The sequence below is a fragment of the Gymnogyps californianus genome, chromosome 13, assembly GCF_018139145.2.
Source record: "Gymnogyps californianus isolate 813 chromosome 13, ASM1813914v2, whole genome shotgun sequence".
NCBI lineage: Eukaryota > Metazoa > Chordata > Aves > Accipitriformes > Cathartidae > Gymnogyps > Gymnogyps californianus.
Genome location: NC_059483.1, coordinates 1,027,691 through 1,046,111, shown reverse-complemented (window position 1 = coordinate 1,046,111; position 18,421 = coordinate 1,027,691). Strand labels below are relative to the sequence as shown.

Below are 18,421 nucleotides of genomic sequence, written 5' to 3'. Positions count from 1 at the left end.
CACCCCGCTCCAAGCGTCAGGGGCAAAGCAAGCATTTCATGGCATCCGTTTTGGACAAGGTCTGTCCAGCAGAGAACAAGAAGTGACCCGAGCAGCACTGAGCAGGCATGTCCTGCACTCCCACTGTCGAGCCCTGCCCTGCTCCGGCTGGGCCGCCTCTCCTGCCTCTGCTGTGTATGTAACTCTTTCCATTTTCCTAGGAGAAAAAAAGCCTTCAAAGAGTTGACATACCAGGAGCGTAGGAAAAACACTAGAAGCTAAAGAGAAGCAGTGGAGTCTCCTTCATGTCCTAAGCGATGCCTGAGAGTTTGGGAAGGTTTCAGGATGAGGAGGACCAAGCCGCATGCCCAAGTCCTGCTTCTCTGGTAAGCTCCAGACCGAAATGGTGACCCCAGCAGCAGCCGAGTCGCACCTCCTCCTCTGTCAGTGCTGCAGCACAAAGCTTCAAGAGGAGCTGCTCGTAGAATGGGAAAGAAAGCATGACAGCAGCAAAGAGCTGAACAGAAGAGGCTTCTCAGTGCAGTGGCCACCACCAATATCGTATTTACAGGGTAGGAGCCATCCTCTGGTAATGGGCACACCCCAGGTTCCTGCACCGGGGTGGGTAGCTGGGTTTTAAAACACCCAAGCGTGCTCCATGCCTGCAGGAACACTCGATCTGCCCAGCCTTTTGCATGAGCTTGAATCCCCTTTCTCCACGCTCAGAGCTGAACAGCCGTACAGGCAAGGGCTGGCTGCAGGCGGCTGCACTCGGGGGACGAGAGGACCCGCTGGAGCTCAGGACTTGCCTGGAGCCTGGGCAGGCTGGTGCAAGAAAACCTCCGCAATGAGAAGCCCCTGATTTGGAAGAAGGAATGCATTTGCTGTAAGAAAGCTGGACTTCACACTGAAAAGCATGATGACTTTATTGCTGTGCAGCTGAAGTGTGAGTTGGTACTAGCGAAGGACACTGCCAAGAAATTAAAGGCTATCGGAGTCTCTTGCATGGCCAGGTTGGGAGAGGGTCTCCACAAGACAAGCCATGGCCAGCAAATTCTTTCAATGCATATCTCATCTATATCCATCCCCAGGGGGGCATTAATATTTGCTAAAACTGCTCTTGTTTTATCATCTATACTTAGCCATTAAACTTCTGGTTGTCATTAGTTACTAACAAACTAATATTACTGTTAGTAAACTGTAGCATCTGCACACCAGAAGCTTTTACATGGTGTCCCATTCACAGTCTTAAAGTACTAGGAAATAGATTTATTTATAGCATCTACGGTGCAACAGAATATTCTTCCTCTCTCTCATTGCTACTTGAGACACTTACTAACTGCACGTTAACCACTACGTGGGCTCACATTTTCCTACTCCCACGCCTGGGACACCAAAGCCGTGTGCCCGGGTGCAGACAGCAAGGACCAACCCAGCCCAAGCCTAAAGACAGCAAGTGACTCACGCTGTTAGAAATCCCATACAAGAGGTGGGGCAGGGCCCAGCGAAGCAGGGGCGAACGCATGCTGCACCCCACGACCACGCTGCCATCCCCCTGCACAGCCCTGGGGCTCAGGGCAGCCAGCCGAGCCCCCCTGGACCACAGGGAGGGCAGGTCACCAAACACCCCCCCCCCCCCCTTCCCAGTGTCAAGCCTTCCACGCAGGACGGGTCGAGGAAAATGCAGCAGAGCAAATACCTTGCGTCGCGCTCCTCCGGCTGTCAAGGGACAGCACTGCCAGGAGCAGCTGTGCCTCCTAAATTCGGCGCGGGTTCCCGGCCAAGCAAGCATTGCTCTTCCATCAGACGGCGGTTACTCACGCACACCGCCTCCGCTCACACCAGCAACATGTGCCTTTAACTCAGAGTAAGGGGAAAACAGCTTATTTTGCAAAAACACCCTTCACAATCTATCTGGAAGTGCTCAGCCATCGCAGCAGCGGTGCTACAAAACTTTGTTAGAGGGGAATTCAGCCGTGACAGAGCAGGTCTGGCCTTAAAGCTGCTGCCCAAAGCTTTGGAGCATGGAGGATTTTTTTACTTGCAACGCCAGCCCATGCTGGGTTTGGGCTCTTCTAATGCTGCAGCAGTGTCTGCTGCTGCGCTGCTAACCCCGAGCTGGTGCTGCTGAAGGGTTTTCCAGTGTCCTTTCACCCAGAGGAACGCAGCGCTGATGGGCGCTCCTCTCCAGAAGCAACCTGCCCAGATTTAAACCCACAACCCCACGCTTATAAGCCTTGACAGAGTTTGTCCCTTCTCCATAGATGCCTCCTTTACTTCTGCGATACCCCATGGGTTTGCACGGTTACTTTCCCACCCCTAGTTCTGCCCTTTCTCTCCCTACAGGAGGGATTGGGGGTCTCTGACAAGCTGCAGTCATCGCATTTTTAGCCATGGATGTGTCACACCCCAGGGCATCACCACATCTGCTTTCACTAGAGCAGAAATCCCAAGAAAAACAGTTTCCAGACTGAGCTACCACTCTGACTCCAGAAAAAATACTGAAAAAATACCACAGGCAGCAGAAGGAGTTAGAGGAGTCTGGCAGCCTTTGACCTGCAGTAACGCTCAGGCAGGCCCTCGCCATCGCAAGTTCTGGGGAAAAATGAATACGCCTGAGAGACCTGCGACGCCTCAGCCAAATAAAAGAACACAATCTCATTTTTGCACTGTATTATATCAACTCAAAGGGCTGGAACAAAACCATTGCAGCGCTGAAAGCTCCAGGCACCAAGCCACGTGGGTTTAATAAAGACGACACTGCACAGGCACTGATGTTTTTAGAAGGCAGCAGCCTTTTGCAGCTAAAATACCTCCCCCCGCCATGGCCGCCGAGCACATTAGCTCTGAAGCGGCTGCATCCACGCTCAGCAGTTGTGCAGACACCCCCAGGCACTGATCCCTCCTCCTTAACGAGCCATACATCCTTCCCTCTCTACCCCTTCTCACTTCTGCTGTGTGGTATCAGCACAAACGGTGTGCAGGCAGGCTGCCTGCGCTGCCCGCTCACTGCCCGCGTGAAGGAAGGGGAAAGCACGCACCCACAGCACCACCGGACTTGGGTGCTGCCCGTGGGCCATCAGCAAGGCTCATTGGGGTGCTCCCGCCTGCTCCTCTCCCGGCGGAGGGGAGCATCCCCGCCTGCTCCTCTCCTGCAAAGCGACGCGGGGGTCACCGCCAGCCTTTGCCAGAGGCAACGTTTCATCTCAACAACGAAACCCAAAGCACTTCCCAGCTGGAGGTACCCCACGTCCTTGCCATCTCACACGTGAAACAGAAGACAGAGAAACGGGGCTCAAGGGCAGCCCAGAGAGATGCGTCTCATGAACACTTAACATAAGCGGGGGTTAATATGCCCTCGCCCCCTCGAGAGGCTTTGCCTCCAAACGCTGCAGCGTGCGGCCCCAACGCAGGGGCTCACTGGGGGTAAGCCACAACCGGCTGCTGTGTCCCCCTCCCAGCACAGCCAGCTGGCATCGAGGGCATCCCCAGCGCTGCGGGGAGAGACTTCAGAGCGGCTGTAAGGCAGCCTTTACCGAAGGGACACACGGTGGGAGAACAGAGGTCGGTTATCCCAAAACTACTGCAAATGAAAGTGCCTATAAACAACTGATTTGACAGAAGCTGTGGGTGGGTGGGTGGTTTGTTTGGTTGTTGGGTTTGTTTGTGGGTTTTTTTTCCCCCCGCAAAACCATTAGTTTTAAACAAATATTCAGTTCACGAAAACCAAGAGAGCACTGAAGGCGTTGATGAGGATTATCAAAATACAGCACAAGTTAAATAAATCTTCATTAATATGCTACATGTCACTGCCCAGTGTTCATGGAGGAGATACCCCAACCATTATAGATCTGTGGGTTGATCTGTTGGATTTCCTCGAGTTTCTCTGTGTGAAAAAGCTAGAATCGAAGCAATCCAAGCTGATACTGCGAGCCTTCTTCTGGGCTCCCGGAGGGACCCCGAGGCTCGCTGGCCGTCCCAGGACAATGTGGCTTCTCTGGGCGATATTTATAGACACGATTCCAGTCTCCTCTGAGCCACTTCGTTTACAGATTCGTAAACGACAGTTTCCCTCGTAAACAACTATTTCTCTCAGGCTTTTGAGGACTTTTGCCCCAATTTGGGCATCGTTTCTCCCACGCTGCCTCCCCACGCGAGGAGAAAATCCCACCTGCACAGCTGGGCTGGGGGGCTGCACACCCACCCTTGGCCCGGCTCGAGGGCCCCCCCTCCGCCCAGAGGTGACACCGTGGGGGCTGTCCCCAGCAAAGCCCCTTTAAGGGACACTTCAGGGCAGCTGCGGGAGGCACAACATTAATTTTAGCCTGGAGCGCTGCCAGGGGCGCAGGGCTGCAGGGCAGCTGCGGCGGGTGGCGGGGGGGCCAGTGCCTCCACACCCTGCCCTCCCCCAGGTCCTCCTCCAGCAGAGCCCCAATTCCCTGCTCTGTGAGCAGCCGGAGCCAAGCTGGCGGCAGAGCAGCCATGGCAGAGGAACGGACTGAGCTGGAGGAGAGGATCATCATCAAGGACCAGCACACCAAGGAGATCGACCTGGTGAACAGAGACCCAAAGCATATAAACGAGGACGTCGTCAAGGTAGGACTTTCTCAGCACGGTGTTTTAGAAGCGTCGCTGCCTCCTTAACGCAGTCAGTGTATTGGTATTGTCATTCTGTATTTGGCTTGACCTCAGCCAGGGCTGTAAGTCCCTGGTATACGTGCCTCAAGAGGTGGCATTACCTCGGGCTGCAGGGAGGTAACCTGCTACAAGCCACAGCCCTGCTGCCAGGGGCGTCCAGACGCCGGCTGGGCGGCGTGCATGGCTCCCATTAATGCAATAGTTCCCATTCCTTGAATGCACTCTCCAACTTCACGGGCTGTAGCTTGAAAATTTGTGGAGACGCCCTCCTTCGTACCAGTAAGTGCGGAGCCAAAAATAAAATAGGGTCAGCCCATATCACTGATTTAAAGGGAACCTTGGAAAAAAGACTACTAATCTTCAAGACCTGACAATCTGAGCACCAGAGCATTTAGATACGTGTTGTCCTTTTTGGAAGGAGATTGTTTCTCCCACACAGCAGCAGGAGGGTGCAGCAAGCCTCCTCTGTCTATTTTTGATCAAGAGGAGTTCTCAGTCTAGCTGAACAGGGAAACATTTTCCTGAATGCTGACCACTAAAACGTGGTTGCTCTAAGCTTTGTTACCATCATGCCAAAGATAATTCTGGCCCAAAGGAGAACAGGAGGAGATGGAAGGGTTTTGTTAAAACTGTACTTGAGAGATCAAAGTGGATGACGTGCCAGAAGGGACAGCATGCACCAAGCCTGCTCACAAAGGCTTTGTAATGGGCTGTGACCTTGATCACACTGGTGAAATGCAAGCCTGCATTTGTGCATTAAAACACTATTACAGCTAAAACCATGGCATGGTCAAATTAAAAGCCCCCCAGATGAGCTGTGACAGTGACAGCCGTAGATGGGCACCCTTCTGGCACAGCGAGGCGTGCCTGTGACAGCTGCCAGGCACCCCGGTATCTCAAGCGCGTTCCCAGCGGCACATCCCACATCCACGCTGCACCGTGCCAGCGCGTCCCAACAGCCTTGGCCCGGGGCTTGGCGAGGCGCTGGGCTGCGGGCAGCACCACCCTGCCATCGGCCATGCTGCCGGTGCAGCGAGGACCGGGACAGCCTTCAGCCCGCTCACCCCCAGTGCCAGGCAGCACTCCGGGGCACACCTCCCTGCTCCCCAGCTTGGAGATGTCACGGGCTGCTACTGGGGGATAATGCCAGCATCTTCCACGCCATCCCTAACCCCTCATGCCAGCCATGTTCCCCCACCCCTGCCTTTTCCCACTCAGGGATCCCCAAAAGCCTGTAAGAGGATTTTCAAGCTCACCCACTTACACGGCCACGCTGCTGCTTCATCAGCTTTGGAAGTTTTCAGAGCGTTTGCTCAAGCTACCTAGCATTCCTCCCAACTTAAAAATAGCACAGCCGATAGGGCTGGGGAGGGAGGGCAGAGCCAGCCCCGGGGTGAGGAGCACAACTCACCCCGCTGCTGCTCAACAGTGTCCCGAAGGGAAAGCTAAAGCCTCCCAGCTCTCCAGCAGGCAGCAACACACTCAAAAACACCCTGGGCATTAAAGCATGCGATGCTCTTCAAGCACAGCAGGTAGAGAGGCATCCAGAGGAGGGAAGCAGGGAATCAGAGTGCTTTGCAGGCTGAAGGGTTCACGTGGCCATAGATAAACCTGCCCTGAGCATTACAGTGCAACAGGCGGAATCTGAGACCACGTTACAGTTACAGCGGCAGCACCAGCTACAGAGGCTTTGCAGAGCTTTAAAAGCCTCCTCCCAGGCAAAGCAATAGAGCGGTACCTGCGTTTGCTGGTCCCTGAGCACTTCGGGGCAGTGCCTAGGCTCAGCTCAGGATTCAGCCTCTGCCTCCACCGCTCCTCCAGACCCGCTTCTGGTGCACTGTTAGCAAAAGAAGCAGCAAGGCAGAGACTCTTCTCTTATAGCCTGCTGCTCCCTCCGTTAATTGATCCCCTGATGAGCTCATCAGGCAGTCAGGCAGCTGTGCAGGGACCCGCTCCTCGGTTCCCAGCCCACCGGGGCAGCAGGGCTTTCCCGGGAGCTGCTGCCAGGCGCTCCCGGACCAGCTAACCTGGCTGCTGATTCCTAATCTGCGTCAGTATCTCTCCCGGTACCTCCTGCCCACTCCAGGAAATTAAAGATGATGCAGAATGATTTTATGATCAAAGTGCTTCCAAAACCAGAATAGATATTGCAATTTAACATAAATGTACAAACAGACACATTAGCTTCCCAAGGAAAGGCCATGCTGTTTTTCAAGACAAATAGCTTGGCTCACATATTCCCTAGAAATGAGTTACACCACAATGAGATCTCTGTGTGTAGTTCAGAGGCTTTTAAGAGTATTTGTCATTCAGAGACACTCGCAATGCTTGCACATAACAGCACTATCCCTGTAAGGGCACGGCCAAGCGATCTCTCTCCCTCTTCAGACAGAACACAGACAGACAGAATTGAGCACCTCGCCCCCGCATATATAAATAAATAAATCGTAAATCAAGAGGGCTGTTGGATTTTTATTAGCACAAACCACCTCCTTGCCGAGCAGGCAGCCCATGTCCCTGAACGCTAAAAAAGGGTAGGAACGGGCTCTGGCCTCCTCCGAAGTAAACCCTCCCACACACAGCTCCTGTTCCGAGGGCTCGCGCGTGGCCCCGGCACCTGGAAGCACCATCCACAGCTCGGGGTTTGGGACCGGGGAATGCGTCCCGCAGCGGCCGAGCCTGGGGTCTGGTGCCGTGGGCTAAGCCTGCGTGCTGCACTGCCCACGGGCTGAGGCCAGGCAGCGTCGGGAGCCCTGCGCCATCTCCCGCTTGGACCTCTGCAAGGGCAGGGGCTCTCCTGCTGCACCGGGGCTTGTCCTTGCTCGGGGGGTGCAGGGGATCCGTCCCCCCCAGCACGGCCCTTGCTCTCCCCAGCCCCCTCCGTTCGGGCTCTCCTCTCACGTCGCAGCGGATCCTCGTCCTTGCACTGGAGCCCTTGTTAACCCCCCCAAACCCCCCTGACCCCCATCTCCGCTCCTCCCAGGTGGATTTTGAGGATGTGATAGCTGAGCCTGTGGGAACGTACAGCTTTGACGGCGTCTGGAAAACCAGCTACACCACCTTCACCGTCAGCAAGTACTGGTGCTACCGGCTGCTCTCTGCCATCCTGGGCATCCCCCTGGCAGTCGTCTGGGGCTTCCTCTTTGCCCTCATCTCCTTCTGCCACATCTGGGCAGTGGTGCCCTGCATCAAGAGCTACCTGATAGAGATCCAGTGCGTCAGCCGCATCTACTCCCTCTGCATCCACACCTTCTGCGACCCGCTCTTTGAGGCACTCTCCAAGATCTGCGGCAACATCAGAGTTGCTCTCCGGAAGGAGATCTAGGTCCCCACAGCCACCCCAACCAGCCCTCGCACAACCACCCCTCTGCGCAGGTTTCCCTGGCTCCTGCAGTGTGCCCTGCCCTCGGGCACACGGACACCCGTGCCCAGGGACCTGCGCAGTGCAGCGGGGCCCCGCGGCAGAGCTGGCTGTCGGGGATGCTCCCTGCAGACGGAGGCATGCCAGGCGGCCCCTTGCTCCATGCCAAAGCCAGCAGCTTTAGGAGAAGAGAAGCCCGTTGAGGCTTGGCGAGCCCTCTGCCCTCCAGGACCCCCGTCATCGTGCCCCGCTCCTGTGGGAGGGACCGCAGCGTCTCCTGGACCACAGCCCTGGGCCACAACCTGCAGCTGCAGAGCGAGAAGCGAGGGTGCAGAGATGCTGCTGGACAACAGACCAAACCCTGCCTGCTTCTCCATCCCTTCAGTCTAGCATGACACTAAGAGAAATACTTGCATATAAATTATTATTTGCTGCAAATAATTGTTGTTGTGGAAGCTTCCGTATTAAATCACGCTGCACAGAAGTTTTGTGGATAGAATAGTGAAAACAAACTTTTTTTCATGTGTGTTTGCATTTCAGAAAAGCTTTGAAATCCAGATCAATTAGTGCATGAAATGCGTCTGCCTTCCGGGAGCATGTACCGAGCCTGGGCAACCAGCAATTGCAAAACCATTTGTGGCAGTTCGACACTCACTACTTAATTATGGGGCACCGTTATGCTTTGTGGTCAGGATTCAGCGGGCAGTACAGCATCGGTGGGCAGCCGTCCTGCGCATCGCCCGTGAGCGTGCTGGGGCTGCAGAGAGGGCAGCCGGGCAGCACCATGGGGAGCGAGGAGAACAAACGGCTTTTGGGAACTTCCCTTGAGAAATGACAAGCTTGGCTTTAAGTAAAGCTTTGGCTCGTTTCTCAGGGAGAATATTTACCACGTGCTTGCTTGTTTGATGCCAGGTAAGCTCTACCCTACAGCAATGCGTTTGTCTTACACAGCGAGGGCTGTCCCTCTGCTCCGTGCCCTGCCCTGCTTCGGCTGCCGTCCCGGTGCTGGGACGGAGCGACCGAGGCTGCGGGGCGGCAGGACCACGCCGACCCCTCGGGCTCTGCCCCGAGGCAGGAGACCCCCACCCAAGGCGCTGCCTCGCACCCTTCCCTCCAGCCAGCCCCCCTCCCCTAGGATCCCGCGGGGCTTGCCCAGATGTGCGGGGGGAGCAGAGGAAGGAGCCCCCGCCAGGACACTGCCCGCTCCCGGCCGCCCCGGCTCATGAAAACACAGGGACGAGGGGGAAAAAGTCCAATCCGGAGCTATTTCCTCCCCTGTATTGTCAATTAATTTGTTTACTCCATCTTCCATGAAGCCGTACTTTAACTTTGAGGCACTTAAACGCTTTTTTGGCTCTGGCCTTAAGTGCTTTGCTGAATCAGGGCCCAGGAGGTCTCGTTGTTCAGAGGTTATTCTCAATTGTATTCATGTGCTTTTTTCCCTTGGCTTCCAACAAAGACTTGGAGCCAAAGTCTCTTCTAGTGCCATGCCAAGGACAAGAAAGAGCCAGATTTTTCTATTGGTGGTCTTCCAATGGCCTGGGATTGTGGACTTCCATTATTCCATAGCAATATAGCACCCATGCTCTAGCAACACCGGGCCTCCAGATGGACGGAGTGATACAAAAAAAAGATATTTAGATATTTGTAGGGGGAAAAAAGTCTCCAAACCCACTTTATTGTGAGCATTTTTTAAAGCTTTTTGTGGGAATAAAAATAATTAAAAACAATACTGGGATTATATTCTTTTTAATTTTTTTTCTTCTAGTAGTTCACAGCCTGGACCCAAAAAATCCTCCAAAATTCTGATCTCCCCACTGCAGTGTTCTATGGGCTCCCCACACGTGGAGCACACGCCACTCACGTGTCAGCACCTCTATTTTGCTTTTGACCCTTACGAAAAGTTTTTCGGCAGCGCGTTCGACATCCTTCCACTGCAACAAACCTGGAGCTCCTCTCGCCGTCCCCATTTCGCCGCAGCCCGGGGACAGCGCGGGAGCTCGGCCGTGGGCTGCAGCATCCCTCGGCTGGAGAGCGCAGTATTCCCACGCGTGGGGGCACGGCCCCGCCTGCCCGACCCCGTAACCGCAGCAAGTAATGGCAACCAGGGCTCGCAAGGCGATGCCCTGCCTCTCCCAAAGCCTCCTCCTTGCTCTGGGCATCAATCCCAGTAAAATCTATCGCCACGTTGCGTTTCCTTCCTGGCAGATGGACGATGCGCCAGGCGCCCGGGTTCATGATAAAATGGAAGCCCCCGCTCCTTGTTTTGTGCAGGAGCCAATTACTCTCAAGGAGAAAGAAGGTGAACATGGAAGGAAAATGCTGTATGCTTTGCTAAGGATTTAAACCAGTCTGGTAAAATATGCTGGGACTGAATGTGCTGAGACATTCAGCAAATGTGCCGAGAGCTCACTTGAAGCTACTACAAAAAAATCAAAGGAATGCCAGGATATGAAAGGTGAAAATGTACCTGTTGATGACAGTGAAAAAATAAAGTACACATTTAAATGCATTTTTCATATTCATTCCCAACACGTAAGGCCAAATCATATTACTCTTTGACTGCATGCAGCCTTGTTTCTGCACATCCCCCCTGGCTGCAGCGCCGGGAGGCGGCGTGAGCAAAGGCAGGAGCATCCGTCTGCAGTCGCCGGATCCCACTGCCACCGAGTTCACGGGGAAGCTCCCACCGCCTTCAGCCGGAGCTGCGCTTCACCCCAGCTGTCCCACCCGCCCACGGCTGTGTCACAGCGAGCTTCATGCTATGGAATACAGCGCTGTGCAGATCTTAAGTGCTTGGTGCAGTACTCTATAAACAAAAGCATCGTTACGCTGAGCATACTTGGGTCTTGAGTTTAAAGCGTTGTTTCCCATGGGTTTCCTTCATTTTCTTAGTCTAGTGCTCCTTCTGCACTTCCCCTCCCCCTTTCCATCAAGACACAGTCAGAAAACTTTATTTACAGGTATTTCTTAACAATAAAAAATCCATGCCATAAGCATGACCTTGTGCATTACAGAGCAAGAAAATTGCATTGGTGTAAAAGACTAAACGCGATCTGCGGTAAACCCAAAGCAAAAGCTTGGCCTCCGGGGACTCAACAGGAGTTTCTCTGTTAAACCCCATGGAGTCCAGCTGTAATCCCACACGCCTGCCTTCAGAGCAGCTTTTGAGCACACTCAGCAACCGTGTTATTGCACAGATCCCCTGGCCCTGCAGTCGTGTCCGCTCCCCTGGCTCCGGCTGGCCCGGGCGTGCAGCCTCACGGAGCAGAGCTGCCGGGGGGGGTAGGGACACCCGGGCGTTAGTGTTGTCCCCTGGGAGGCTTGTCCCCAGCCCTGTCCCCACTGCCGCCCCAGCCCGTGGCAGCAGGACTGCCCTGCTCTGTGCCGGCGGTGCCGCCGGCGGGCCGGGGCTGGGGGAAGCAGGGCTGGCACCGACCAGGGATGCAGGGATGGGGCTGCCTCTGCCCCACAGCGCTTCAAGCAAAGCAAGCGCACCCGTGTTGAGAGCGCAGTGCCCGCAGCTCTGCCCCAGCCAGGCACTGCCGTCCCACTGGATTCCTGCTGCAGGCGGAGGTGGGGCCGGGTGCCCGATGCCTGGGTGCCCGGGGTGGCACCTATCACCCTGTGCTGCAGCCCCTCGCACCTGACGGGGACGTAGCGCAGCTGCCCCAGCAGCATGGGATCGTTCGGGGCAAAACCTGTCCCTCCCGGTGGTATCTAAAAGCCACCAACATCAGTGGTTTGGGGGCTCAGAAGTGGGGTTCCTGGTGTCCAGTCCCAGGCAACACTGAAACTTGCACCACAGAAGTCCTCCCCCCACTCCCACCTCAGTTAAATAACTACCGCTGTACATGCTTACACGCGCACAGACATATATACACCTATTTATACAGAACCCCCCTTGCTTGTCCGAATCCCAGCTTTTCACAGGGAAGCGCTGGAGTCAGCACGGCGGCGGCACAAGGTCCCGGCCAGCGATGCCCTCACGTCGTGGACGGCCGCGTGAAGCTCCTCTGGCTTATGCTCTTGCAGCTGAGGACGAAGGAGGAGGAGTTGCTCTTCTTGCTGACGCTCAGGTCGCACGCCGGCCGCGACTTCAGGTAGCGCGTGGAGCAGCAGAGGAAGCGCCGCATCAGGTCACGGAAGAGATGGCCCGTGTACAGCATGTAGATCCAGGGGTTGCAGCAGCTGTTAAGGCTGGCCAGGAGCATGGCGATGATGAAGGGGGAGGCTGCAAGGCAGAAAGCACGGCAGCGTCAGGGCACGGAGAACCACCGCCATGGGGAGGCGGGCACCGGGCACATGCCGCGGTGGGCTCTGCCGAGAGCCCCGAGCTCTGCCGGCACCGCGACGCCTCCTCCCACGCCAGGGATGGGCTGCCCTGCCTGCAGGAACACCACGGTCAGTACATCAGTAAAGAAGAGCTGGCGAATAAAAAGAGGGGAAGCAGGTCTGGGTTTAAGCAACTTGGTTTTAGGCCTTTTTCCCCCCAGAAGAGCTGCATTTCCCCCGTTCAGCTCCTGCGCTGCCGCCTGCTCGGCGTTACCCTAGAAATGCCTCGCCAAGAGGCAGAGCTGCCCCCAGCATCATGGGCACAATTTGCCTTTATCGCACCCAAAGCGGGGAGGAGGGAGCGTGGCCTCTTGGAGTTGCCATGGCAAAGAGCAGGACCGGGAACAAAAAGAGCCGGGTGGCTCATTTTTCCCCACCAGCGGCCAATTTGGGGCGGACTAGCGGCTTTCATCTGCCCGGGCTGTGGGGAATTCACACTCCCCCCCGGCCCCAGAGCATCCCCTGCTCCTGGGCTGTCCCCACCACCAAAACCCAGCCGACAGGACAGTGCCTGCCAGCCCGGCCCCGTCCGTGCCTCTTTGCCCAGTGCTCTCCCAGCCCTGGGGAGCGGTGGCATTTTTTCTTTCCCCCTGAATTAATTTTTTCACATACGACGCTCTGCCAGGGGAAATGACAGCCATTCCCCTTTCCGTAATGAAGCCCTGGGGGCCTGGCAATGGCTCCTGGCTGCAAGCGTGACGTTGGGGACGGGAGGCGACGGTGGTGGCGTGGTGCCAGGACGTCAAGTCTCTGGCTGCTGCTCTCCACCCCCAGAGCACAAAGCCCCCGACTGTCCCACCTGAGAGGTCAGACCGGTGCCTTCTGGTGAGGACGGTGGGACTCGCACCCGCCATGGCAGCCAGGACAAGGAGGGGCAGCCCCGGCCCCCCACGGGGCAGCACCTCCATGAAGCGGCTGCAGGCGGGGGACAGAGCTTTTATTCTGCTCCCCGTGTTTTCAGCCCATCTTCTCGGCTCCTTGTGCTCTCAGGGGACGCGCCAGCAGTAAGGATGCGTACGCGGGTTTGGCTGTTTCTGCTCCCTTTCTGCCTCTGCAAAAATCCACTCGCAGTTTTTAAACTAGAAAAGAAGTGTGAATAATGAATACTAGTTTCCAAATTCACCTTTAGCCAACTCATGCATAATTCCTGCTCTAGTGATGTCTGGTCCAACCGCTTTTAATTTCAAGCGTACACTAAAAGAAATCCATGGGGAATGGCTTACAAATCCTAGGCGCAAGACCAGAAATACATCATAGCGTTTTTATCCACTTAAAAAAAATCCAGCCATGGCTGACTCAGCTCTTCTCTCTCTGCAGGAGATAAATTGAATTTCATGGAGCTTACTGCAGGGCAGGTCTTAAGCGTGGGTCTCTCTCCTCTCTGGCAGGACTGCCGGAGATCCCTGAGAGGTGCTGCAGAGAGCAAGCTCTGCCCCTCACAGACGTTCCCTCTCCCCAGGCTCCGAACATCCCCCCGCACCGGGGCTGGGGATGTTGCGCTGCCAGGAGGGATGGGCAGAGGCAGGAGGCTGTGCCCAGGGAAGGGCTGCGGGACCTCTGCTGCAAACGCTGCTACAGAAGTGAAATGAAATGAGGACTGTTCACTAATTCCCACACACAGACAGATGCTATCACTCACAGCCCACGTTTCAGGGCATCAGCTCCCAAGATTAAGGGACCAGTATAACAGAGTTATGCTGCTTCACAGCCTCACTATTATCATCATGGATGCCTTAAGCCAACTTTGACTCAAAGCTCAAAATGCCACACGTAACGTATATTATCTGTGTGTGCAGCAGAAACCTCATTCTAACCAACGGTCTGCGAAGGATCCCTGGTGCTTAAGCTGACACCTGAATCAAAACCTGTAGCTCCAACCCGTACTTACAGAGGCTGTAGGTTTGCATGCCCTGCAAAGTGGGGATCACCGCTGCCTGGCCCGGGTACCCCCAGCCGCTCCCCAGGCATGCAGCAAACCGAGGAGCCTGGCACCGCAGCAGGGCTCCAAAGTGTTTGGCACCCTGAGGCACCTTCATCTGCCCCATGGCAGCCACGGGCCAAAGGGGCTGCCTGGCCCTGAAGTTCCGTGGAGCCGGGGTGCAGGGCAGGGCGATAGCGGGGCTGGGGGAGAGGGGGAGCGGGGCCAGGCGGGCGGGCAGCAGCGTGGGACCCCAGCCCCATCCTGCCGCTCCACCTGGCACTGCGCAGGGCAGGGGTGCAGCTTCTGCACTTCACTTGCCTTATTTTATTGAAGTTGTTTTTATGAAGTGAGGAAGACCCGTGTAGAAAGCTGCTGAAGTGGATCAGTAATCGTAGGGTGAGATCTCTCTGATTATCACTTTACTAACTAGGAAAGGAGAGCTTCTTCAGTTTGTTTTCTTTACAGTCTTCTCTTTTACCCCTGACACGTGCCAAACCGCAGCAGGCTTTGCACCCTGAGAAGGTGAAAGCATGGCCCATGGCATGCCAGGCCAGGCATCGGATGGGAACAGTACGGGAGTTTTACCCACGGCAGACCAAGCGACGTGCATCCCTCCGCTAACACCCGAGATCTGCGTCTCACCACGCTCTGGGATGCAATGCACAGGCAGAAAACTGCAGGGTGCCTGCTCAGCATTGATTAGGATTCAGTTAGGGTTAAACAGACTTCCCCGTGCCAGGGACACTCTTTATGACATCCTATGTGGAGAAAACTAAACATTTTCTAAGTAGGCGACGCTGCCTCACACAGCCTTTGTGATCTGCTCGTCACCTCCCGGGGTGCACCCCATCGGTGTTGCAGCCGTGAGGGGGCCCCGCTGCTGCCGGGCTGCACGGCGAGCACCCTATCCGCCTGCTTCTCTTCCTTCTCCGATCTTACGCCCATGCAGACTGCCAAGCCTGCAAGATGACAAACAGCCACATTCCCTTCCTGCTGCGGGGTACACCTCTGCCAGGCGCCCCGCAATGCTGCCCGGCCAAGGCAGCCCAAGCCTCGGTGCAAAGGAAAAGAGATCCGGGACGCAGGGCAACACTGTCAGGACGCAGCAGGCAAAGCCCCTTTCTTCTGCAGAGAGGTCTGAGCCTGCTGCCCCTCTCATGCCTCTGGGCAGCCAGTGAGGAGGAGTGGGGGCCTGGGAGGAAGGGCTGGGGTCTCCCAGCATTTGCTATCCACAATAACCCACCCGAGGCTTTTCCTCCCCATGCCATGAAAGCCTCCAGCAAATGCTCTGGCAAAACTCCCACCCTTTACTGCAGAAACGGGCCCCTGAGCAACAGAAACATGAAGGAAAGGGGGCTTTGCTACAACTCAGCGCGGCTGGAGCTTCCCTCACTACCTAAAAGCAAAGCAGAAAGGGAAAGGCGTCGCAGGGCCGATTGCACAGGGTGAGCAAGGGAAAGTTTCCCTGAGCAGCAGGCAGGGTGCGATCTGTGATCGCCCCGGCCATCCCCCCGCTCCTCGCCACAGGAATCAGCAGAGCGGCAGAGGTTTGTTTGCCGATGAGTCAGGTGGAAGCCCTCGAGACTGCAGGTTTGAAATACAGCAAAAGGGAGAGACGCTGCTTTATCCCAGGGCGTATCTAAAAACTAGAAGTTTCAACCAGCCTAAATCAGGTGGAAAGCCAAGAGACGGCTGCCTGGAGCACCTAGGGAGGTTTAAAGAGCTGTGCTTCTCTTCTCCACCTGAAATAAAAGGAGAACAGAGAAGCAATAAAGGCAAGTTAGGAGAGCTGGAGCCAGGCTATATCAGCTTCGGTCTATGGGAGAACAGATGTGCACAGGCTACAGGAGACATCAGATTTTCCACAGAGCAATGTATAGCTGGAATAAGGTTAAAGAAGAGTGCACGGTGTAAGCAAGCTGTGCCCTCCGCTGTGAAGCTCTTGCCGGAGCAGGGCTGCCAGGGCAGCCGGGAGGGGGTCGCAGCTCCTCATCGGTCTTTGACATCCCCAGACTCAGCATTTCTGATGAGTTGGGTCAGTCTGTCCAAGCAAGAGTTGTCCCTGGAAGCACTTTTTTGCCCTTTCTCCCACCTCACAAACTTGTGCAGAGTTTTTGTTTTAAGCTTTCCTGGCCGGTTCTCCCTGCGGGCACAGAGGGACCATCGGCCACCTCCGCCCGGGGACAGCACAGACTTGCACAGCTACAAGCGTGTGAGACCAAAGAGGGTAATATATTTTACTCTGTCTGCAACCTTAGTGATGACAGGAGCAGCCAGCGCCAAGTATAAAAAATGGCAAATCAGTGACACCACGTCCTTTAGGAAAAGCCTTTGCTCATAAATCAGTGGCTTTCTGCAGGAACCGTGCTCCAGTCAGAGATAAAATAACAGCAGCACAGTCCCAGGGTGGATGGAACTGGGAGAAGAGGAGAGGGAAAACAGGGCAAAAGAGTAGAAAGCAAAGAAGTCAGCGAGGACAGAACGACACAGGAAAAGAAAAGAAGTCGGGCACTAACGCTGTGCAGTTCTCTCCTGCGGCCGGCGCGAGGAGGGCTGAGCTCCCACGCCGCCCTCGGCACACCTCAGCACCCGGGGTGGGCAATCGAACCACTGGGGACCTCGGAGCGGCCCCAGGAGGGCTGAGCTCATGCACCCGGGGACAGTTAAAACCTCCTGAGCCACCATCCACACAGCCCGACCCCTGAGTTGCGGTGGCCCTGAATTTGCCGGGGGCTAAGCTAGCCCTCGCCTGCACCAGGGAAGCTCAGGCACAGCCACTGCTGCCTGTCGGGTGGTTTTTCCATGTTCAGGATCTTTTCCTGTCTCCCTCCCAGCCCCCTGAGACCCAGCTCGGAGCAGAGTTTCTGGCTGTCGCTCGCAGCCCGCGAGTCCGCTGTCCGTGTCCCTGCGGCCGCTGAGCCAAGCAGTCCATGCAAACGTAGGGCTACGGGAGGGGAGAGGACATACCTTCCTGCGGAGCATTCGTGTCCCACACAGACCACATCTGCACAAAGAAAAAGGGAGTCCAGCACACTATGAAAGCTAACACTATGATGAAGGTCATTTTGACTGTCCGGATCTTGGCTTTGGAGATGAGCCTGGTGCTGCTGACCCTGGCAAACGCCATCCCGCTGCGGGAGCTGGAGCTCCGACCCATGTTGGGCCCATGAGCCGTCTTAAGCTTCACGTTCTGCCAGATTTTGAAGCTGATTAAGCCATAGCAGATGCTCAGCATCAACACAGGGATGATGTAGACCATGAGGGTTATCCAGGTGACATAGGCTTTAGGTCCCCAGGGCTGGATGAAATCTGCCCAACAGTCGTAAACCCCGTTCCCCACATCCCTCAGAGAAAATATGTGGATCTGAGGGATGCTGACCAGCAGGCACAGCAGCCAGGTGAGGAGGACAGAGACCCGGTCCGCTCTCCTGTGCAGAGACCTCAGTGGCTGACAGATGGCCAAGCACCGGTCCAGGGACATCAGCAAGAGCATGTAGGTGGAAGCAAACATCCCCACTACCTGCAAATACTTGATCAACCGGCACAGGAAATCTGGCCCGTAAAACCTGAAGGTGATGTCCCAGATGAGCTGGGGCAGCACCTGGAAGATGGCCACGACCAGGTCAGCAATGCTCAAGTGCTTCATGAAGAAGTACATGCGGGAGTGCTTCTGCCGGGTGGTGTGGATGGCCAGCAGCACGCACAGGTTGCCGGTCAGGGCGAGGAACAGGATGAGGCAGAGGACCATCACCTCCACCTTGGCCATGTCCTCGTTCCTCTTCAGGGGGTCCGTGGTGCTGTTCCTCCCGGAGGTCTGGTTCTCCAGGCGGAGGCTGCCGTTCCCCAGAGAGCTGTTGATCGTCCATACGCTGCTCCCCGCAAAGTACAGCTTCTCCATGGCCAGCTCCGTCCCACATAGAGCCTGGTAGCACAGAGGGTGGGTGGCAGATCCTCTACGAACGCGTCCCCGTTTGAGGCAGCCGTGTCCCCGCTACGGCTCTCCTCTCCCCGCGCTCTCCTCCCCGGGCTGTGCTGCTCCGTCTCTGCCTTCCTCCGAGGAGCAGCCTGGCTGTCCCCGTCCCCGTCCCCGTCCCCGGGGCTGGAGGGCTCTCCGGCGGCTCCACCCTGTCCCCTCCCAGGGCCCCCGACGTTTCCGCAGGCTCCTGCCCCCCGACAAAACCAAAGCG

The 18,421-nt window shown here is 56.0% G+C and overlaps 2 protein-coding genes across 2 annotated transcripts; one reads left to right on the top strand and one right to left on the bottom strand.

Moving 5' to 3' along the window:
* Positions 1-4,461: 4,461 nt before the first annotated feature.
* CAV3 (caveolin 3) lies at positions 4,462-8,390 on the top strand. Its single transcript, XM_050904770.1, has 2 exons — positions 4,462-4,575; positions 7,601-8,390. The coding sequence occupies exons 1-2, from the start codon at positions 4,462-4,464 to the stop codon at positions 7,940-7,942; spliced, it is 456 nt and encodes a 151-aa protein (XP_050760727.1). The 3' UTR covers positions 7,943-8,390.
* A 3,574-nt stretch (positions 8,391-11,964) lies between these two features.
* On the bottom strand, positions 11,965-18,132 carry OXTR (oxytocin receptor). Its single transcript, XM_050904809.1, has 2 exons — positions 17,202-18,132; positions 11,965-12,212 (listed from the first exon to the last, which is right to left on the bottom strand). Exons 1-2 carry the CDS (start codon positions 18,130-18,132, stop codon positions 11,965-11,967), a joined length of 1,179 nt encoding a protein of 392 aa, XP_050760766.1.
* Between the last annotated feature and the right edge of the window lie 289 nt (positions 18,133-18,421).